General features: G+C 37.1%; 2 protein-coding genes and 1 long non-coding RNA gene across 4 annotated transcripts; 2 read left to right on the forward strand and 1 right to left on the reverse strand.

The window, feature by feature from the left end:
- The first annotated feature begins 85 nt into the window (after positions 1-85).
- Positions 86-13,675, forward strand: LOC106172728 (ribonuclease H2 subunit B). Its single transcript, XM_024076848.2, has 11 exons — positions 86-274; positions 2,426-2,497; positions 2,813-2,920; positions 3,377-3,450; positions 10,481-10,595; positions 11,078-11,142; positions 11,337-11,442; positions 11,800-11,881; positions 12,642-12,696; positions 13,056-13,130; positions 13,462-13,675. The coding sequence occupies exons 1-11, from the start codon at positions 202-204 to the stop codon at positions 13,558-13,560; spliced, it is 924 nt and encodes a 307-aa protein (XP_023932616.2). The 5' UTR covers positions 86-201; the 3' UTR covers positions 13,561-13,675.
- Positions 3,478-5,839, forward strand: LOC147759506 (uncharacterized). Its single transcript, XR_015331310.1, has 2 exons — positions 3,478-3,858; positions 5,258-5,839. It is a non-coding gene; the product is annotated as an uncharacterized LOC147759506 (long non-coding RNA).
- A 696-nt stretch (positions 13,676-14,371) lies between the features above and the next one.
- Positions 14,372-23,252, reverse strand: LOC106166687 (uncharacterized). Of its 2 annotated transcripts, none has more exons than XM_086996796.1 (2): positions 22,948-23,252; positions 14,372-16,729 (listed from the first exon to the last, which is right to left on the reverse strand). In XM_086996796.1, exon 2 carries the CDS (start codon positions 16,381-16,383, stop codon positions 14,854-14,856), a length of 1,530 nt encoding a protein of 509 aa, XP_086852922.1. In that variant the 5' UTR covers positions 16,384-16,729; positions 22,948-23,252; the 3' UTR covers positions 14,372-14,853. The 2 variants fall into 2 exon arrangements, with proteins under 2 accessions (XP_086852922.1, XP_086852921.1); XM_086996795.1 differs by lacking the exon at positions 22,948-23,252 and adding an exon at positions 17,204-17,437.
- Positions 23,253-23,726: the final 474 nt, after the last annotated feature.

Here is a 23,726-nt window from a genome sequence, read left to right on the forward strand (position 1 = left end):
GAAAAGCTGTGTCAAGACTATTCAAAATCAGAAACGGTTGACGTAAATAAGATCATACAAACGAAATAATTCCGTACAAAATGGTCCAAAATTTCCCGCCGTCGAACAAGGTGAAGGTGATTGCCAGGCCCTTGTAAACAGTGCAGAGGCAGCGATATCTCGACTTCGTCAAGAATACTGTGATCATAGCTCCTCGCCGCGATGCCGAAACAAGAAAGGGATCGAGGGAATGCAACAGATGGTGAACAGAATCAGTGGGTTTTGATTGCTCCAGGTAAATCAAAGACGAATACAGAAACTACCGGTATTTCAATATTACATGTCCCGACACCAGTACACCGCCAGCCACTTGCACGGCCGGAGTCCCCCACCCCCTCCTTACATACACACGCACACACCACCACCACCACTATCACCACCACCAATAACGACCGAATCCGTAGTGCAGCGCACTAGAACATACTCTGCATTCATGCTTTAGAAAACTTTACAGTTTTTACCTTTGTTTATGGCCATACCGCATAATACAGTCACCCCCAACCCCACTGGCATCCCCAGCCCTATGCATCCTCTGTCCGCTGTTACATTGTAATGTTATGATGGTCTGGTAAAGCTGTATACAGTTTGTACCACTGTCCTAGCCTAAAATGTTAGCAAGAATATATTTACATATATATACTTACCTGTACATATATACATTTATATAAATGTATACTACAGTGATTGCGAAAGCCGTCGGACCACGGCCATATGCCGGCAAAAGTTCTGTGGGCTGGAAAACCCTTTTAACTCATCGGCCCACATGTCCGACGGACTAAAGTCAGTTTCTTTAACAGATACCTCGCCTCATATTTGAATTTATCGTAAAGCTCTAAGTACGCACTATTCGCAAGTAAAACTTTAACTTGCGCCATACTGGCGCGTTTTGTAATAAAGGTCTACGTACATTATGATGTCGCTTGAAGTGTGCGTAGCGATGGTGTGAGGGCTGACATGTGACCCGTTTCACAAAAAAATGTATCGAAACTGAAACAACTACAGGTCAATGAAAAACGTACTGCTCAAGACTCCGAAAACAGGCCGCTCAAACTGCTTACGACTGGCCACGCGCGGACCTCTGAGAACACCTAACTACACGTGCTGGGTAAACAAGTATGGCTTCGTCGGACTGCATGTTGAGTAAACGATAAGTGAAAAGGAGAAATATTCATTTGCTTTTTAGATGGGTGCTCTTAACTAATTTTAACGGATATTTTAAGTCATATTGCGCCTTTAGCGGTGCTATATGTCAAAATGAGGGACAACATCATTTTCCATGCGGAAAATCCGCAATGGCACAGTCAGGGTGCAAAACTGTCCATTACAGTATATTCATCTAAACTTTAGTCTTAGATATTGAATAAAAATTATTTTCAGACTCTGGCCCGTAGCCAGGGATGGTTCAGGGGTTTCGAAAGAACCGCCTCTTATGCTGACAAAAGGTCCACTCTTGGTAAAATTTGATCTAGGTACATGGCGTTTTTATGGAAAAAGACCCTCCCCCCCCTTTTAAAATTGCTGGCTACGGGCCTGCTATGAGAGCAATAGCTTTATTTTACAATAAAAATGGGATTTGTCTACCTTTTCCATGTAGTGCAATTATTTGGCATAGTGCAATTATCAATTCTGAAGATTTTTCCATTAAGTACTGTACAATTTTTCAGACAGTATGTTTATTTTGGAAGATTTTTCCACACACTACAATTATTTAGGACTTCAGAGTAGTAGCATTAAGCCTTTTTTCATTGATTTTAATCATATAAAAAAATATTGAAATACAATGAATTTTCTTTAAATAATTCACGGCACACATTTTTAAAAAATGGCACACTTTTTTTGACCAAGTGGGCCAAAATGGCCCGACCAGATTTTGACCCAGGACAATCCCTGCTAACAGACAAGCATTATTCCAAGAGTGAAAATCTAAAAAACGTTACAAAAGTTGGAAGCTCCACTTCACTATGACTTATGTTTTAATTTAAGTCAAAAATTGGAATGAAATTTACAAAGGATACATGATCTTGTGTTAAAAGATTAGAAATTAAGATAGGCAACCCAGATGTAAAAAGGATAAAACTTAAATGCCAGAAAGCAACCAAAATGAAAAACGTTTAAACTTAAACCTTTAAACATCCTATTACATCTGGCCTGAAAATTAAAACGCAACGATTTAAAATGCCAGACAATAATATTCATCAAAAATGAAGTGAAAATATACAGCTTGATTATTTTGTTGTGGGCCGGTAAAAAAAGGTGTGGGCTGACAAAATTTGATTTGCTCCAGCCCACATGTCTGGTAAGTTTTCAATCTCTTTCGCAATCACTGATACTAGTACTATCCCACAGCTATTATATATAATAATGATAATTATTATTATTATTACAGAAGCAATATTCAGTTGTGAAACATCAGAAGCTCCTAATGTTTCCTTCTGCAAACTAAGACACCCAAAAACAGGTAATTTTTTGTAAAATAATAAAAAAATCACTGTGGAAATGGATTTAATGTAGTAATAATTATACAGGCAAAAAAAAAAAAATAATAATTTGACAATGTACACAAGTTTAAATTTTGATAAAATGATTAATTTATTTGTCATATTTCTATTTTTTTCTTTTTTTTGTGTGTGGGGCATTTTTTTCTCTCTGTCATTTTCATGTGGTTGCTGGTGAACAGCTTCATTGAACCTGCAAACCAAAAATTTTACCATTTATACAAGTACAGTATTAGAGCTAATTACATGAAATATATGACGTAACATCCGTGTTTCAGAGGAGGGAGCCATATTTCTCTTCAGCTCTGACAACAGACAGGTGTTTGAAGTGCTACAGCATAAGAGAGAATTTGGATCATGGATTATAGAACAAACTATTCAAAAAGGTAGAACAAAGTATTCATTTGAATTATTTCTGAATGATTGTTTTACGCATATAGTAATGTTTTTTTCTTTTCTTTTTTTTCTTTTTTTTTCTTTTTTTTTATTTCAAGAAATTTGACAGCTACTTTTATTTTAATTTAATTTCCTGAAATTAAATTTAATGGTAATTAAACAGCAAGACTCTGTAGCACTTGAACACTTTGAAATAATAATGGCTTCAAATTTTATAGTTATGGTATGGATAATTTTTTCAATATTTTTAAGAATAATTTGTATTACACAGTGTATTTCTTTTAATTTGGATGCTTTTAGACCAAAACAGTACAATGTGGTGTCTTTGATGTGTTACACAGTGTTTCCAATAACCTGTGTGATCCTGACGACAAGTGTATTTGTTTATAAGATTTTCTTAGAAACACATACAGTTATTCCTATATGTTCTTTTTTATCATTTTCAGATAGCAGTCTTCTAATATCAACTCCAGTAGATCCATTGTTCCTAAGTCTTCCATATTTAATCAAATCAGCAAAGGTAATTAGTATAATTATTATTATTATTTCTTTGGTGGGAGGATACACCTGTGTGAAACAGGCAGAGAATCTTGCCTGCTGGTGTAAAGTTGACATGGCAACAGATTAGCCCGTGCCTGGAGGCATGGTTACGTCTTATGGGACGGGTAGGGCCAGTTATTTTTAAAGTGGTTACTTAGAGCTTGGACCTAACTAGAGAAGGACAAGTAACGCGGAGAAAGATCAAAGGATAATCGGCTTAGCGCGAGCTCTTCGCGAAACGATGTGCGTTCGGATCACGTGACCTCCCGTACAGGTAGCGAGCATATCGCGGCTGTTGATGACTTTTTGTGTCATTTGGACAGGTAGCTGATGATAACGCGAGGAAAACGTTCGGGTGGATGAGTCAAGACACTTATAGAGATAAAATGTAAGTACAATTTCTTTTGCTATTTTGGATGCTAGATGAAATAAGGTATGTTTGTTCATGGAGGAATTCAAAATGCCCAATATGGTGAAGGCAATCGTGTTTGTTGCCGTAAAATGAGTGTTTAAAATTGTACAACTGCAGTGTCGAATACTTGTCTTTAGCTATGATCCGATAGAAAAATATTTCTAGTCTCGAAATTTTACCTCTATGTAAAGAATTAGCCTTAGATGCGGCAATAATTTAACCTCAAATCGTGTTTTGAATTAAAATGACGCAATTCCTTTGCGATTTATTCGACTCGCCGACATCGTTTTAGGTCTGGTATTTTTTACGTACGGTTTAGATAAAGGTGGCATCAACACCGCTGTGTACTTTATGTATAGGTTTATGTTACTTGCTGAAGTGAGCCCGAATTATGGAATGATAATTAATATTTTTAACTCTTAATATGGGCTCTCGTTGCAACATGGCACCACACATGCAATTGTGACACACAAAAACGCACCTGTGACCCTTTTAATATCCTTTTATCAAAGTTGACATTAACACTGCTCTGAAGTATATATATATTTACACATTACCGGCTACAGTCAGCTCTGGTCTGAGAATGATAATTATTATTTTTTTAACTCTCAATATGGTCTATCATTACAGTATGGCACCACACATGCAATTATGACACACAAAAACGCACCTGTGATTCTTTAAATATCCTTTTATCAAAGTTGACATTAACACTGCTCTAAAGTATATATATATTTACACATTACCGGCTACAGTCAGCTCCGGTCTGAGAATGATAATTATTATTTTTTTAACTCTCAATATGGGCTATCATTGCAATATGGCACCACACATGCAATTATGACACACAAAAACGCACCTGTGATCCTTTTAATATTCTTTAATCAAAGTTGACATTAACACTGCTCTAAAGTATATATATATTTACACATTACCGGCTCCAGTCAGCTCCAGTCTGAGAATGATAATTATTATTTTTTTAACTCTTAATATGGGCTATCATTGCAATATGGCACCACCCATGCAATTGTGACATACATAAACGCACCTGTGGGCCTTTTAATATCCTTTTATCAAAGTTGATATTAACACTACTCTGAAGTATATATGTATATTCACATGACCGGCTAAAGTCTGCTCCAGTTTGAGAATGATAATTAATAGTTTTTAAATTGGATTCCCTAAACAGAATAAAGACGATTGACAAACACCCTCATTGGTCTTATAGTGAAAGTGTATATGTGGACATGTACACATGCAAAGTTCATGATTATATTTACTTGGGTAATGGTCATAAAAGTAGATCTTGATCACATTTGTGATAAGAGTCTCACCTCTGTAATTGCCTTGCTACATTGCATTATCTTGTTATCAGGTGCTTGAAATCTTTGAAATAATCCTGAGACATGCCTTTGGATAGCACCTAGCTGGCTTTATCAAATCATCAAAGGGCCTGACGGTTTAGTTACCTGGCTGATAATGATCTAGAAAGCCCATGCCTAACAAGGGAAGTAAATTTAACTAGAGGGAAAATCTACCTGACAGGTAGAATCTTGAGATGCATTTGATAAGGCTTACCTGTGGCTCAAATGTCCAAGTAGAAGTAAAAAAGGTAATTGTCATTTATAGTAGTTTGTGATAAAAACATTCTTTTTCTCTTCCAGATTCTCTCCACAAGATGCCGGAAAGTTAAAATTGGACAATGCACCATTGCCCAAGAGGAGACGCACTAATTAAACATTTGGACAATAATTCACATAGGTCAATAAGAAATTAGTTTATACCTTTTATAAATAAGTTAATACTACTCGTGATACAAATAGGAAAGAACTCCAATATGACTTTCACAAAAAGAGACAAGACAAGAAAACTGCATATGTATAGTATATTCATCATCACTAGCTTTGTAACAAGCATTTTTAATGTTTACTTTTTTAATAATAAATATTGGAATGTACTCAAGTTGTTTTATATTTTCTATCTTATGATGAAAAAAAAAATGAAATGTAAAAAACATGGATTATATGCTTAGACAGTTTTTTCTTGCTTGATTGAAATTGCATATTCAATTACCTCAGAATACACTAACTACAGGTTTAAAAAATCTGATCCTGATAAAATTCATACTCACATTTGACTTTGACCCTCTTGCAGTGATATGCGTCTTATTTGTCAAATCTTTTATTATTATAATATATTAAGTTGTGTAAAAAAAAAAAGGAAGTGAAAAGAAATAAAAAGAAGATTTTTATGTCAAATATATGCATTTTTTATTACCATAAGATCAGTATTGGTGAAATTAATCTCATATTGTAAACGGGTAACTTTTAATGAAAAATAAAAACGAAATATAAATGAAAGATAGTTGCTGACTGAAAACCCAAATATTATAAATACTTATAATAAGTTCTTGAATTCTGACTGCTTTTCAGTTACTGAAAACAGAAAACCATATTTTGGTACCTGGTGTATTATTTTCTACCAAACTAATACGACAAATCTGACTTTTAAATAACTAATTAAAATTAATGTAAACCTACAAGAAATTTCTAATTAAGATCTTAATTGCTAAGTGAAAAAAACCCAAATGTTATAAATGCACAAGATCATACTGTCTGTTTGTTGAAAATCTAGGTAATAATTCAAGCTGTAATTCTGCTCTTCCTTTTGAGAGACCTTCTCAATCCTTTTTCTTTCGTAGATGCAGACACAGATTCTTGGTACTTTTCTTTAAGCTGTCTGCGAAATGAGTGGCCCCTAATGGTAATATATAATTTCACAAACATGCTAAAAAGGTCCATTTTTAATTTGTCTGATTCACCAGCAGCCAGTTCTTGTGTAAGTTTGATTGATCTTCCGGGGTGTGACAGCTACATGTAGGAATGAGATTTCCGGTCGTTGGGTGCGTATTCCTGTCCTGTCAGAGACTACCTCACGGACAGGGAAAGACAGCAGGTATTGAAGACAAACTTCACACCCCGTTTTTATGAGGTAAGGGGGGAAAATGCCGAAAACCCCTCAAAAAATATCCACGTGTTGACGGAAACCCGTGTGCTCGCAACTGCAAGATGGCGGCAATGCTGTATCATAGCAACCACGAGGGACTGCGAGAAATTGCGTTATCAATGCAGAGAAACAATAGAAATGCACTGAAGCACAGCGCGCGCTACCTTGATAATAAGCTGTTCAGACGCCCGTGGAGCTATCAAAACAGATTATGTGAGACAATAGGCGAATGTTTACCCGAACGCACATAGCTTCAAAGGAAGATGCCGCGTTACTTGTCCTTCTCTATTTAGGTCCAAGCTTAGAGTTAGTAGTTTTGAGACAAGTTGTATGTTAGCATGAAAATTCTTTGGCAGATGTGTGGAAAGTTACTTTTGATGTGACTGAATTGCATCAAAAACAGTCTGAGGATATCACATCTTGGTGTTATTTAAAATATGTTTAAAGATAAATGTAAATAAAAAAGAATAAATGTTATTGTACCACCAGCGTTAGCGCTGGCGGTACACATGGTTTCGGTCTCGTCCGGATCGTTCCGCCGGCTCCGCCGGACAGCTACTGTTACCGCTTCTCCTCCTAGACGGTAAGGCCCCCCATACCCATCTCATGGATTTAGGTCACCTATAATCTCAACTCGTTCCACGTAAAATTTGGGCTTTGTCGGTATTGGGGTCTGGGTGTGGCACTCATTGCAATGCACCCTTGTCTAAAAATGGCAAAATTAAATGCTAATTATCTACCCTACGGAAGGAGTTATGGGAAAAATTTCTATAGACGGCTTTCCAAAAGTCATATGTGTAGATTTCAAATATACCCTTGGATTTGACCTTTGACCTTTACTTCAAGGTCAAATGGGCCAAAATTTTCAAAAAAATGAAATTTTTTACGAAAAAAAATTTTTTTGCCCTGTTATTCAGACACCACACAGACTTAACCAATAATATTATTGGAAAGTGTTACCCTTCAGGTCATCTTTCATCTCCATGAATTTGGGGTCAATCGGTGCATTTTCACGGGAGTAGCGGCCATAAGATACCGAAACTGAAAACTGTCTCTAATTCGGGAACCGTTAATGCTAGAGACCCATTCTTTTTTGCATTTTGTAGAGCATGTAAAGCCCAACACTAGCGTGGTCTCGGTTTTTTTGTATTCCATACGGTTTTCGAGTTACGCTGTATCAAAAAGTACATATTGGTGGTAAAAGCAAATGTGCAGTACGGTAATGGATAATAAATTTTGAACTCTGGAAAAATAAAACATTAGGCTTGGCAAAGCAGACAACTTGTGTTCAAAAATGACATTATTTCATCAAATTTGAACTTCTGAAACTTCAGAGCACCTCTTATTTCAAGAATTTTGACCAAAATGACATTTTCTTTATTTTAATTAATTTTTTCTGTACGAAATTTAAGGCACATTATGGTAACTCCAAAATTATAACATTTAGTCCCTTATATCTCCAAAACTGGCAGAGATAGGTCCATAGTTACTATTGAAGTTGAATGGGAAGTCATATACTGGCAATCTATATGTGACCTTAAAATTGACCTTTGACCTACTTTTCACCATGAACTGAACTTTGCAAATTTTTCTTCCCTTTTATCTCCAAAACTGGCAGAGATAGGTCCATAGTTACTATTGAACTTGAATAGGAAGTCATATACTGGCAATCTATATGTGACCTTAAAATTGACCTTTGACCTACTTTTCACCATGAACTGAACTTTGCAAATTTTTCTTCCATTTTATCGCCAAAACTGGCAGAGATAGGTCCATAGTTACTATTGAACTTGAATAGGAAGTCATATACTGGCAATCTATATGTGACCTTAAAATTGACCTTTGACCTACTTTTCACCATGAACTGAACTTTGCAAATTTTTCTTCCCTTTTATCTCCAAAACTGTCAGAGATAGGTCCATAGTTACTATTGAACTTGAATAGGAAGTCATATACTGGCAATCTAAATGTGACCTTAAAATTGACCTTTGACCTACTTTTCACCATGAACTGAACTTTGCAAATTTTGCTTTCCTTTTTTCTCCAAAACTGGCTGAGATAGGTCCGTAGTTACTATTGAACTTGAATAGGAAGTCATATACTGGCAATCTAAATGTGACCTTTAAATTGACCTTTGACCTACTTTTCACCATGAACTGAACTTTGCATGTAAAGCCCAATACTGGAGGTGGTCTCGGTTTTTTTGTATTCCATACGGTTTTCGAGTTACGCTGTATCAAAAAGTACATATTGGTGGTAAAAGCAAAATGTGCAGTACGGTAATGGATAATAAATTTTGAACTCTGGAAAAATAAAACATAAGGCTTGGCAAAGCAGACAACTTGTGTTCAAAAATGACATTATTTCATCAAACTTGAACTTCTGAAACTTCAGAGCACCTCCTATTTCAAGAATTTTGACCAAAATGACATTTTCTTTATTTTAATTAATTTTTTCTGTTCGAAATTTAAGGCACATTATGGTAACTCCAAAATTATAACATTTAGTCCCTTATATCTCCAAAACTGGCAGAGATAGGTCCATAGTTACTATTGAACTTGAATAGGAAGTCATATACTGGCAATATAAATGTGACCTTAAAATTGACCTTTGACCTACTTTTCACCATGAACTGAACTTTGCAAATTTTGCTTTCCTTTTATCTCCAAAACTGGCAGAGATAGGTCCATAGTTACTATTGAACTTGAATAGGAAGTCATATACTGGCAATATAAATGTGACCTTAAAATTGACCTTTGACCTACTTTTCACCATGAACTGAACTTTGCAAATTTTGCTTCCCTTTTGTCTCCAAAACTGGCAGAAATAGGTCCATAGTTACTATTGAACTTGAATAGGAAGTCATATACTGGCAATCTAAATGTGACCTTAAAATTGACCTTTGACCTACTTTTCACCATGAACTGAACATTGCAAATTTTGCTTCCCTTTTATCTCCAAAACTGGCAGAGATAGGTCCGTAGTTTCTATTGGACTTGAATAGGAAGTCATATACTGGCAATCTTACTGTGACCTTGAAATTGACCTTTGACCTACTTTTCACCATGAACTGAACTTTGCAAATTTTGGTTTCCTTTTATCTCCAAAACTGGCTGAGATAGGTCCGTAGTTACTATTGGACTTGAATAGGAAGTCATATACTGGCAATCTATATGTGACCTTCAAATTGACCTTTGACCTACTTATAATCATGAACTGAACTCTGCTAATTTCTTTCTCTTTTAACTCCAAACCTGGCAGAGATAGGTCCATAGTTACTATTGAAGTTGAATAGGAAGTCATATACTGGCAATTTACTGCGACCTTGAAATTGACCTTTGACCTACCTTACGATGAACTTAACTTTGATTGTACCATTTTAAGTTATATATATTTTTTTGCGTATTTTGAAAATTCTTGTTGATTGCATTTTTATAGCTTGTCAAGCATAAGACTGGTGGCTGTGTCCCTTATTTTGTGTATGTGGGGGTCTATACGAATGCGCTTGCTCCAGCTGGTGGTACAATATTCGGAGGCGGTATCGCCTCTCTGATCCTCTAGTTTTTATTATTTTTTTTTTCATATTTCACAGTCTGGTAAATTCATGACAATAGACCAGATAGTTCAAGATGAAGATTACCCAGAATGCACCAGGCTCCACAGCTGTGATGGTCTTAACCAGCTGTATCATATGTGTGACATGCGAGGTACAGTTGTAGTTTTTTTATATACGTATATGTGTGTCAAGTGTCAAAATTGAAAATAATCTAGGCAGATTTTAAATCTCATCTCGGAGGGTTTACAATTCGCCTTGGCTAGATGAAAACCTTGTTTAGGAGAGACTGCAATTTGAATCTCGCCTAGGTGGATTTAAAATCTGCCTGGAATTCAGTCTTGCTTATAATATATATATGAAATAAGCTAGCCAGATGTTCTTATTTTAGACAAAACACAAAATTACCAAAGAAGGGAATTAAAGGTTGATATTTTGATAACAATTCTTTATTCTCTTCTCTAATTAGCATTAAATTTAGTCACTAAAAATAATATTTTTTATAATTGATGTTTGCTATCATTCATTGTATTTAATTTGATATTGCTGTTGTTTATTAACATTAGGGATTGCATACATCACCACAGCAGTGCATTGGGTTTTTGGTTTGGTTTATATGACAAATCCTTTTTTTAGGTGATGATGATTTTAAGGCCTATAAATATTCACAAGACAAAACATTGTCATGGTTACAGGCTAAGGTAAGGATTGATGGGACATTTGATGTTCAAAGATGAGACATAGATTTAAGATGGACTGAAAAATACTCTTTACCAATACTGTATTATTATATATTAAAAACCTACTGTTGCAGTAACAGTTTAAATGTTTTCCTCATAGATTTGATCATGCAAATCTGACATGAACTCCTCTTAATAATATTTTTTCTCACCAGGTGGAGCAGTTAGCAGATGAACTTGAAAAGCGTAAGGTCCATGTTGCTGGTGGTGCTGTAGTTGCGACTTATGTAAAAAGCAAGAAAGATGACAACACAAAGAGAGGTATCCAAGTATTTACCAGTCTGTTGATTTATACAGCTGTTTTTTCAATCAATCAAGTACGGATATTCAAATTTTAACCAAGATGTTTAATTTCGATTGTTAATTGAGTTTTACTTTAATCGAAACAGAATTGTTGCCTTTTGTTTTGAAAATTATATTTTGTTTTTAAACAAAGTGACTACTTTATTTATTGTACAGCATGGTTCTTTTTTTTCTTATCCGAATTGTAGAAGTTACAAGAGATAAGAAGATATAAATGACTATTTTTGCTCCAAGTTCGTAAATTTTTTTTTTCCGGTTAGGTGTCATTTATATGTGTCCCTAAAATTGTCTTTAATTTTTATATTGAAATTCCAGATGATTACCTCAGGTTTGCTTGTGGCATTGTCTCAGATTATCTGCCTCTAGAGCTGGGTAAAGATCTGAAAACTCATCTGAAGTAAGTTCATGTTTTAATGTCTAAAAACTTTTTAACTGTTTGTACTGGTATGCTTATACTATGTATTTGTACACAGAAAATTGGTGTCTAGTACAAAATGTTCTTATAATAATCTACTTATTTTCATTAGAGGTTTTGCATAAGTCCATGAAAATATTTGTAAGTTGTTAGGCTTACATTTGTCATTGTAATGTAATATTTGATGAACTTTGGTGTGATAAAAGCTCACAGATATAATCAGGTATTTTATTTTTACAAGAAGTTTCAAAGTAAAGCTGTCTTATTATTGACCTAACCTTTTGCCAGCAGTTTTAAAGGCAGATTTTTTATCTGAAAAAGTGGGCCTCTTTTTACACCCAATTTGACCGAATTTCAAAAGTGGCATTAAACCTAGATCAAATTTTGATTTTGAATCGCAGTTTCTCTCCAAAAAAGCAGTTTTTTAAACCCACCCATCAACCCTCGAACCCACTCAGCCTACTGGCCTGTAAACAATTTAAGTTTAAAGGTATATGTATAGTACCCCGGTACATGTGTAATGAGTTGCTTTAAGTGTATTCACTGCACCCTTTCTGCCTAGGGCCCAATAAAGAATAATTAGAGTTTCAAGGTGATCAGTTATTTTAAGTCTGTTGTACTTATTAAATGAGTTTGTACATTTCCATGTACATATCAATGTACATTTCTGTGTACATTTCAGTATACATTTCTGTGTACGTTTCTGTGTACATTTCTGCGTACATTTCTGTGTATGTTTCAGTATACCAGAACCCAGCCCTGTCAAGTCCAGTCCAAGCAGTGAACCCCCAGCAAAGGTCAGGCATTTCAAACAAACTCACACATACATACAGTGGTACATGCACACATACTTGCACACTCACACACACAAACGTATACAGACATGCATACACACACACATACATCCACACTACCAGGCTCACACATGCACATGAATTGCTCTTGTGGCCAACTCGGACTTCTCCAATTTAGTTGATTGAAATGAGCATTGCATTAAGAGAAGAAAAATTTACTTTCATATAATTGCTGTGTAGCTCTTTTGGCTAAATGCAATTTGGAAGAATAAATGAAAAAGTTTATATAAGATGAAGAAAACGTAAAGCATTGAGAAAGAATTGTTATGTTATCATTTATTAATTCATTTTTCAACACTTAGAAAGTGAGGCTGAATGGAGATGTTACCCCTAGTGAAGACTACAGCAAAGCAGTAGATGGGGAATCTAAACAAAAGGTTGGTTCTTTTGTGAATTTTGTGTCTTTTCATTTCTTTATTTTCATTTTATGATAACTTTATTTATATGTTATATATTATTACTATTATAATTATCTTTTTGCTTTCAAGAAAGAGAAATTTGCTTTAAGTGGGCAGGTTAAGTGTGTTTGTGTGTGTGTGTGCGCGTGCGCACAGGCATGCAATTTAAGAGTGTAGAGTGCATGGTTTGGTTGTTTCTCACCAAGATTAATCCAGCCAAAATGTGTTTAGAAAGACTTCTAGAATAGCACTAAATGGTTATTTATCTCATTTATACAGATTGTAATTTTCTGTTAATTGTTTTTTGTAGGAGGTCAAATTGACAGCCAAACAGAAGCAATTAAGCAAAGTAGACAAGACCGGGATGAAGAGCATATCAAGCTTTTTCTCACCAAAGACTAAGAAGTAAAAGCACAACTTTCTAAAATATGTGAGATAAAAAGCAAACTTAAAGATGTTGCTGCCCACAGTTTCTGGTAGCTTCAGAAAATGAAAGCACATCTTACCAAAAAGAAAAAAGAAAACAAAGTACAACTTAAAGACGTTGTGGCAAGTTGTTGCGGCGCCCATATTCCTTTGACGGTGCGGCGGGTAAACGTAGCAGCTATGAGGACGAACTGAGGAAGATGATCAGCATTTTGGAACAAGTCGGAAAGGCTGAGGACAATTAACAAAATTCTTCAGTTTGCGTTATCTGTCACTGTCTCCTACTAGCGGTAAAATAAATAGATGAAAGAAAAAGATATATGGAATTGACAGGTGATCTTTCACCAAAATAAGAATAATAAAATTTTCTTAAAAGATGAAAATACAACTGTTACATTTGTTATACATTGACAACATTATGTCTTGACACTTACACCCCATTTCCATAGATTTTTAGATCGATCTATCCCTGTGGGGAGTCTCACTAGATTACTGTCAGCTTGGCCGCTTTAAGCGTCTGTCCCACCTACTAAAAGCTGTAAGGGAGTAATTAACTATGGTGCCCGCTCGGCTGACTGCAATTTAGCGTGAACCCCCAGGGAGTTAGGTCGATCTAAATCTTAATCTTTAGATCGATCTAAATCTCTGGGAAAGCACCCTTAATGGTCGCGGTGCCTAGGAACGTTGAAGAAATGGCAGTTGCTTTATTTTCATTAACATTCTATTGCCTCTGTGCAGGAGAAAGAGGAGATGGGGTTTTGGGATTGACATTGTTTGATTTAATTGGGGAAAATATTTTGGCTAAAAGTTTATTGAAGAAGTTGCTGCGCGACGGGGAAGATACCGCTGTGTGAATTACGTGTACAGTGGAATATTTATATATTTTTAAATATTGGAATATTTTCAATGGTTTATTTTGAAACTGCCCCTGGAGGCATTTTATTTACATAATAGAAAAAAGGAATAAATAAATAATGACGCCCGTTTGATAAAGAACCCTAGTTGTTTCATACATTTTTATGTTCGCTCCACCGCTACTGGAGAAAGAAACGAAAAAGATTTAAATTAATCAGTTAAGAGAAAAATCCATGTACAACCTTCAAAAGCATGTATTGTCACAGCGTTATTGTTTTTCATGTTTGTCCCCAGGTTGCGCAGTGGAGTAATCCGAATTTCTGCATAATAATAATAATAATAACGGGCATCTGATGCAAGAAGAGCATGGGTATGGTTGTCATGCTATGGGGCTCAACTGAAATGCTACACTGGCTCGCCGTTACACCGTCTTTGCTCTATTGATGTCATCCTCAGAGTAGACGTGCTTTGTTCCGATGAGACTAGACTTTCCTCCGACTGGCAACGATGGAAGAAAGCCCCCATGAGAACTTGGGCTTCCACCAGTCACTGTAAGACTTGTCCTGGGAGTCGAGAGCGGGGATAAGTGGGTTTTGCTCATTCGCTTCTCCCCTCTCAGAGGTAATGTCGGATCCTCGGTGTAGGAAGAGTGAGAACCGTTTGCTAACTGCACTGAAATTTGAGGTCTATGGGTCATGTGTGACCTATTAACTTGTTTGGATTGCTCAGTTCGATAACTCGGTGGAACTGGCCGTTGTAAATATGGTGCCTGTGACGTTATGAGTGGATTGAGTGACGTCACCGTTGAAGAGGGTGACGTCATCAAAGGATTGAGGGACGACGGAGAATGTTTCTGCAGAGAAGTCGGTTGAGCATTGTGGTTGTAATTTGGAAAGACCCGGAGCGGAGATAATTGAGATTGTTTTGGGGGAGACCCCGTGGGTTGGATGTCCAGAGGCGGAAGTGAGCGTCTCCGGGGACTCTTGTCTTCCGGTGGCATTAAATATCTCGGAGACTCGACAAAGCCTTGATTACTATATTCCAATTCGTCATTATGTATAAGATTTGCTTTGTCGTTATACTTAAATGTGTCCATTTCGTATTGTTCGTCCTGCCGTGGTTCACCACGGTTTGGTCTTTTCTTGTTTTTTCTCCCGCCAATTTTTCCACGCTTTGGGTTCGTGTGAGTTTCTTGATTGTCTGCGCGGTTAAATACGTCGTCGTTAAGTTGAGTCAAGTGGTCTATTAATTCATCGCTGTTAATACTAGATCTGGACCCTTTACTATGTAAACTTATTTTGTCTAGTCGAAGACTCGACGTCGACGCTCGAGAATCTCTTTTTTGTCCGACTTTCTTTGGGGCCGGTTTTGGTTGAAGGAGCCGCGTTAAGCCGTCTGTGTCCTGTACTGTAGAGGTATCCGCTTTCCCGTCAGTGACAAGTACACGGCAACACTCTTCATGTCCCAGACTGTAGGCAACAGCAAGAGGGGTCCTACCCTCAAAATCTGTAATATTGACGTTGATAGCGCGCTTGGAATGAGCCGAGTTCACCAACACACGTATTACAGGACACAAGCCATTCTCAGCAGCAAAATGGAGGGCAGATTTCCCGTCATTATCCTGGATGTTAGTATCACACGCCCCAGTTCGAATGAGGAGGCGGGTGATGTTTTCCCGCCCTTCCTCCATGGCGGAGTACATCAGCGCCGTCTTCCCGCTGCGGTCTCGCACATTTACGTCAGCGCCTGAATTAATGAGCATGCGCGCGATGTGAGACCTGACGTCGCCTTTCTCCAGGAAGATTGCACGTATTAAAGGCGTACATCCGTCGACGTCTTTAAAGTTAACATCGATGTCAGACTCTAACAGGGAGGTGAGCGCCCGCAGCTTGCCGTGTATGACGGCGCGGAGTAGCGCTTTACCTGGGTCCGGGGAAGCGACGTCACTCATGGCCGAACAGTACAAACTTTGGTGGCTGCGGTGGGATGTTCCTGCGTGGTGGCAGCGGCAGAAGGCATTTGTTTGGAAAATAAATGCTCTGCTCACGTTCCAGCAAAACAAGTCTCCATATCTGATGACTTATATTAAAAATGTTTCATAATACCATCGAGGTGTAGTTATTCACAGCGATAGTGCACGATAACATTCCCGTGTCTCTGGCAGAAAGCCACATCCGACAATGTTCATGTTGCAAGAGGTCAGCGCTCCTTAGATTAACACGTACGTTCTGCTTTGATTGTGAACCCGTACCGGTACGTCTTCTGATCTCCCCTTGCTGTGCAGTTTGCCTCAAAACCTGAAAAGGAAAGAAATATCCGTTTATTCACCTTTGTGACTTTACATGTTCAAAAATACAGTATTCATTCAGCATAGGTAGTAATAGGGGTGGGTTACCTACCGCCAAAACCCCTACTATTTTCGGCCATATGTCAGTCATAATTAAGTGTTCAAAGCATATAGTGGCTAAAGGAATAACTCCTTTCTCTTTCTCTCTCTCTCCGCCTTATTTCAGCCCACTTACGCCACGCATGCCGAATCTGTATGAACCTAATGGAGGGCCGATTTCCACCGTTTCCACTGAACACTTAGCCATACCTGGGTCTCAACCGAACTTGGCTAAAGCCGTCTCAGGTCAGATTATCTTGTAGTGGTTGGAGTACCTACACGTACCCCTGTACCACTATGTAATATCACTGCCACGTTCAAACCAGCGAAATATTAAGATTAAAGTCGTGAAAACGGAATGGAATCAACTGGAGTGCTCCCTTACCTTACGCTATAAAGACAACTGTCCTTAATAAGTCAAACACTGGGACTAAGGACGCTTAAGTTGCACAGTGATAGCTTTACCAACGCATAAATCAACTTAACTTCGAATCTCTCACTTGAAAATCAGCACACACAGTTTAGGAATGTCAACAAAGGACACCAAAGAGCGGCTTTGTGTTGGGTATAAACAGAAACGCTGTTGTTATTTTCAGTCTCTTTATATTGTGTTGAACCTCAGGGCGCAGTTTTACCACGTTTACCCAGTAACCCCTCCACAATACGGCCTTTTGTGCGGACCGTGTGTACAGAGAACGTTATGGCATCACTGACTACGCCTTGTGATTAGGCAAGGTGCGTAAAAGTCTCTTAATTCGGTAAGGCACCTTTATGGATATCGTGTGCGCTGAGGATACACTGTACATAAATAAAGGATTATGTCATAAGTACCCGCACGGTTCATATTCACAAACACATTTTAGGGTTTTGTACCGGTTATCCCAGTCTAAAGTGCTCCTAATGTAACAGCTAGTGAATGTAACTCAATAAGAAAGCGCTAGCAAGTTTGGAAACAATGCCACCGTCATAGCTCTTCCCTAAACACATGAAAATAATAAAATAATTAAATACTGTAAATAAATAAATAATGTTGGTAAGGCACAAAACTCCAGTGATTATCCTAATTATTAAATTAGTAAAATCACCAGTAATTTATAAAGTGTCACTATCTATTCAAAATTTCACTTAGTATAACAGTATATAACAGCGCCTTTCGTTACAAAAACAAATGGTCATATGTTAAGGTTCTAAAGCTATCAAAGGTGTTAGCTTACTGGAACACAAGTGTAGATGTCTTAACCCTTACCGTCAAAAACACATGCAAAAATAGTAATAACTAGAAAAGCACTCCGAGAGCGCAGACCTCCGCCAAGGCAGCATTTTTTTATTATTGATTATTGATTGATTATTGATCCAGGTCATCACCAAAAACTAATAATCTGTTTCTCGGTCCCCTTCTGACAGTTCCTGAAAACTTCATCAAAATCGGTCCATAACTTTTTGAGTTATGTTGATGGCAAACAAACAAACAGACAAACAGGGGGAGGTAATAATATTAATAGTTCTATCATTCAAGTAAATAAGTTTAATTCTTCAAATATATTATCACAGACACGTAAAATGACAAAAATAATAAGAGAAATGTAAAAAAAGTATAGATGAAGTTATCTAAAAGTTCAACTGAGAGTTATAGATAGAGTAACCAGGTTTTCATTGGTTCAGTAAATTCTAGTGTTGGTGACGATTAAATTTAATCGCCGTGCACTGACCGTCACCTTTTTATTTTATATAACCAACGCAGGGGAGGTAATTAAGGCGGCAGTCGGCAGAACCTGGACAGCAAACACACAACACCCACTATGAATACATGCGATGAAATATTACCTCCTCACCGGAGTCAAGAATACAATACAAATGAGCTTAAGTTCACAATGATAACATTCAATATCATAATAACATCACAAACCTCTTCCACCAAAATGTCACCCGACTCCAATGGTATGAAATAACATTTCGTTAAGCCGAAGTTTATTTTTCCGGTTTTGATTTGTGTTCGGTAAGTCGGGACGTTGAATGTGTTATTCGAAGGAAAAAAAAGCATGATCATTTTATGTTGATTTGAACTCTTTACCCAACGTTTACTCTGACACTGGCGTTAAATTTTGGCTTCATCCTCCATCTCTAACTGAAGTTTCGCTAAAAATGGGAGCACTCAGAACTTGTTCCTGTGTGCAACCACGCAAATTATTACATTCCAATAAAACGCACATAATCAGTGCTGGCAGGCTCTGTCAATTAAATAACTCAATCCATTTATTCATTTTTTATCGTTTTATTGACGTTCACAGGGTTCACGTCTGTCTGTCCGCGTCTTGGTCGATATCATTAGTAAGTACACATAATAATGGCACGGTAGATTAATACGATATCACATTGTTCTATCCTAGCGTAATATACGTAAACTAGACAAGAGAGCAAACGCATGGTCCAGAAATATAGACAGAGAACTCATTGTAAGCATAAACGCACTTTTTTTGCAAAAATGGGAAATATCAAGAAATACCCTTTTATCGCTAAGCTATTCCCTGTTCAAGTCTGCTGAGAAAATAACAATTTATAAACTCGTTTTGGACTTCTAAATTTCTATATTTTACTGTACTTGTAAAATTCACCGGTCTCCATCCCCGTGACGAAAGTGGCTCAATATTTAGAAACTCAAATGGTCTGTAGATAGTACTTTTGTCAACAGTTTTAGACTTGGTATACTTTAAAAAGTGTTGATAGTCCATTAAAATGCCATTTTTTTGGCTAAATCGGGGCCTGTCGATGTGTCTACTGATTTAACTGGCGATAGCGTTGTTTGGAAAGTGGCATTATATGAACTTATTTTACTGTAGATGTATACCTTAAGCTAGTAAGTTACGGTAACGAGAGCGGAATATCCAGACCCTAGCAATCGATCATTCTTCAATACTTGTATTGAACTAGCATTGATTTCTTTGACCTGGTTTGTCTTACCCATTGATATGTTGGCAGTTTGATTAGGGCCTCATTGATGCTTTATTTGGCGTTGCTAACCTTCAAATAAAATGATTTGACTTCATTGATATTATTATAATATAATATATTCTCAATATTTGGCTATAAAGGTATTAATAGCTTAAAGGCGTGATAGAAAGAATATATATATACCAGTATTAAATGTACTTAAATGCACATTTTTTAGCGCAAACGGACACACACAAGTATACACGGAAAAGCACGCGCGCACGCGTGTGCGTGCGCACACACACACACACACACACACGTTGACGACAAAGGCTTTAACGATCTGACATGTCACCTAAGGTCTGCAAATGTATATCTGTATTTTTCCAGGACTTTCAAAGGACTTTCTCAGACTGAATGACAACAGACAATAATGATACACTTATATTTTAGGTAAAGCACATCTAATGATGATTTAACAAATGGACAATTAACAAAATGATTACATGTTTTTGATAAATTGTCGGTCCGATACATATATTTCTGCCATCCATTACATTTCTGGTGAATTTCGGAAGAACGCAACTTAATAATATCTCCCTATTCGTCTGGTTTGAAAATTAAATGACAAAGAAGAAGAAATTGGAAGGAAAGGGGGGGAGAAACATATCATTTGTATATGGGCAATAACGCCCTGTTCTAACTGTATAAAACTGGTAAATTATTTACACAAACTGTGTCCATCTTTTCAAAGTGTTTTGCAGAAACCATTTCGCAACTTATCAATCAAGTCTGACTGTCCTAACGCAAATACTACAATGTATTTCTTTTTATTTCAAACATAGATTTATGCCTCTGTGGTCTATTTTCACAAACTCTCGTAGTGGTGTTCTTTTGTACAAGAAAAATCAAACTTGTGAGGCATCAAAGGGTCGCAGATGCTAAAAGCAAATAGTGTTAAATGCTGGGTGATTTCGCACACCTGGTGTTTTATGGGAAACGGAAGAGTTCATTCATAAGATCAAATCATGCGGATGACTTATCAATATTGAACCAACGTTAGGCAGCGGCCAGTTTGCATTGACTGCAGATTTTTCGAGCTTCTTCTGCCTCCTCCTCATCTCTCTCTCTCTCTCTCATGCCCTAAAAGAATATAGAATAATAGTGGAAATCATCTCTATCAAATATTGAAACTGTCCAAACCAGCACCTCAAGGTAACTCAAACTGACAACCAAGCTCGTATTATTTCAGTTGTTGGCCCGGGAAATTGATGTTATTTAACTTAAAAGAGAAGTACACATTTGCTTGTTTTCTTTCTAGATTCTGGTGACGACAACATCGCTCAAAAATATTTGCTCGACTTCAGGTGGTCTTATGTGATGACTTCACCATGGCGAGTCATCACGGTATGTCAATATTACAAAAAAATAATAGTTATAATAGTTATAATAATGAAAACGGAGGTTGCTCAGGCCAGGTTGAGGGGGAGCTTTTTCTGAATAAAAAGTGGGCCTTTTACCATGAAATCTTTGTGTACCTAGATCAATCAGCGGACCTTTTCCCGGCAAAAAAGAGCGGTTTGTTCAAACCCCCAATCCCCCCCCCTCCCCGGCTAGGCCTGCTATTACACGACGATGAATCAGAGATCGTAGAAATATCACAATATTAAAAGACATATAAACAAATTATACACAAACAGAGGCACAAAAGAAACAAAGGCATCAGAAAGCATTATGATACAGCTGGGATGGAGAGAGAGAGAATCTTATATGCAGTAGTCAATATTGTTATCCTCCTTCTTACTTCAAATGATTATTTGTGCTATTGTCATTGTCGAAAATAAGATTTCTTCAGGGGAAGAATGGATATGGATTACACATCAAAATATTTCATCTGTATGTGTTCTATTTTTAGACTTACATGGTTTGGATTCATGGTTTCATCATCTGTGCCTATAGTCGTGTTGTTCTTATCGCCAACAATATTCCTTTCACGCATTACCGTTAGTATTGATTTTTATATTGCCTCAATACAAAGAGGAAAAAAATATTATCTTAATTAGTGACGTGTGAAGATTGGGTATTTAATCCATTAATCTTTGGCAACTTCTTTGGCAAGGCGTGGCATTGAAAAGGTTTCAAATCAAAGCCTTCACGTGGCATATTCATTGAGGCGGATTAGTATCGGTAAAATAATCAAATCAAATTTAACGACCAGTAAACGCGGGGCACCGACTTCTTGAAGTCTGATTTTTTTTTTTTTTTTTTTTTTTTTTTTTTTTTTTTTTTTTTTTTTTTTTGTGCAGGATAAATCTGTAATAGCTCACTTGTCTGTCTCGAAGAAAATCCATTTTAATTGTTATAATTATGTAATCTAATTTTTATTATAACTATTTTTTTTTTTTTTTGAAAAGATTTCTAAAATGTAGTTTTGATGAAGAAACACTAACAATTTGATTCAACTTAAAACCATCTTTTGAATGAATTGAACACTGGGGCGGGGCCCATAAGCAACTCGCACAGAGGGATAGACTAATCCATACAAGGGAATCAACTGATTTTCATAAAAACGTTTTTCCCTCAGATATATAGTGAACGCATTGAAACTTCTTGGTCACTGGGATCCAGTTAATGATTTCATGTGCACATCTCTACATTCCTGAGGCTTACATATTACAAAAAGTATATAGCATTGTTTTAATACCTTCGGAAGTAAATCAAAATGGCATGGGTTTTCGTCGGTGAGAGAAAGCGGTCGATTAACAGAGAGGCTCGTTATTGTTTCGAGAGGACTGCTAGCCTTACTGGAGACTGTCGTGACTTCCATGTTCGTGAATTATACATCAGCTAATGTAATCAGAGGTTGTCACATCAACATCGCGCCAATCTAATTACAGTCATCAAATATTTAAATGTTGTGTCTGTGGCTGAAATTATGTATGTATGTGTGCGTGTGCACAAGTATGTGTATGCATATAAATGCGCGTATAGATGTGTGTGCGAGCGCTTGCATGTATAGACCATATATATGTGTGTGTGTGTGTGTGTGTGTGTGTGTGTGTGTCTAAAGATGTCTGTGCGTCTGCTCGTTTAGTGTGCGAGATTGTGGGTGTGGGCGCATGCGCTCGTAACTGTATATACACTTCTAGTTGTACATCAGCCAATATATTTTTTTATTTCACGTTATCAACATTTTCTTACCTCTCAGGCCAAGCAGGCATTAACACTCCTCTTAAAGCCTACACGTGTTTCTTCTGTGAATTTTTCTGTCGCATAACATAATGGGATGGATCAAACTCATCAAATCTGTCATCCAGGGAAAATCAATCATTCGATCTGCTAATCAGTCGTAAAATTTCGGCGAGAGTCCTTTTTTGTCCTTACCTAAACCGTCAATTTATGTTGATAATTCTTCACGGTGCTGTAAGACGGGTGATCTCCTTCAAGCTGTAGTCACCTTGCTAGAGACACCCGGCTACCCAACGGTAACGAGTAGAGTTTTTGGTGTGCCTTCTATCTAAAAAACAACATGTCTGCAGCATGTTCCGTATACCAGAACTTCACGACATTGGCCATGCGTGTATTTTCCTTGCTTCATGATCTCTGCAAGCTTATTAAGTTTATGCGACGATAGCCTCACGCTCAAGTCATTGAACCTTCTGTAAAGCTAAGGCGAACTTAAGAATACTTTCAGAAACCGAATCCACAGGTGGCTTGAGATTCCTGCGTTCGCATTCGTAGCGCGAGATTAATACCTCTTCTGGTCGCAACGAGGAGGCCTAATATTATGGAGATACATCCATACCAACCCAACATTTGGAATAAACTACTTTTGTCTGAAATTCTCCTTCACTTTGTACCTGTATTTATACAGCGCGTGGCGTGTAAATACTGCAGTATTTTCTCTCAATATAACAGACATCGATCTCCGATATATCTACACTGTAAAACAGCTAACTCGCTTAACGCGGCTATTTGTT

Source organism: Lingula anatina, chromosome 10, assembly GCF_051362555.1.
Source record: "Lingula anatina isolate TDL-2025a chromosome 10, LinAna3.0, whole genome shotgun sequence".
Taxonomy (NCBI): domain Eukaryota; kingdom Metazoa; phylum Brachiopoda; class Lingulata; order Lingulida; family Lingulidae; genus Lingula; species Lingula anatina.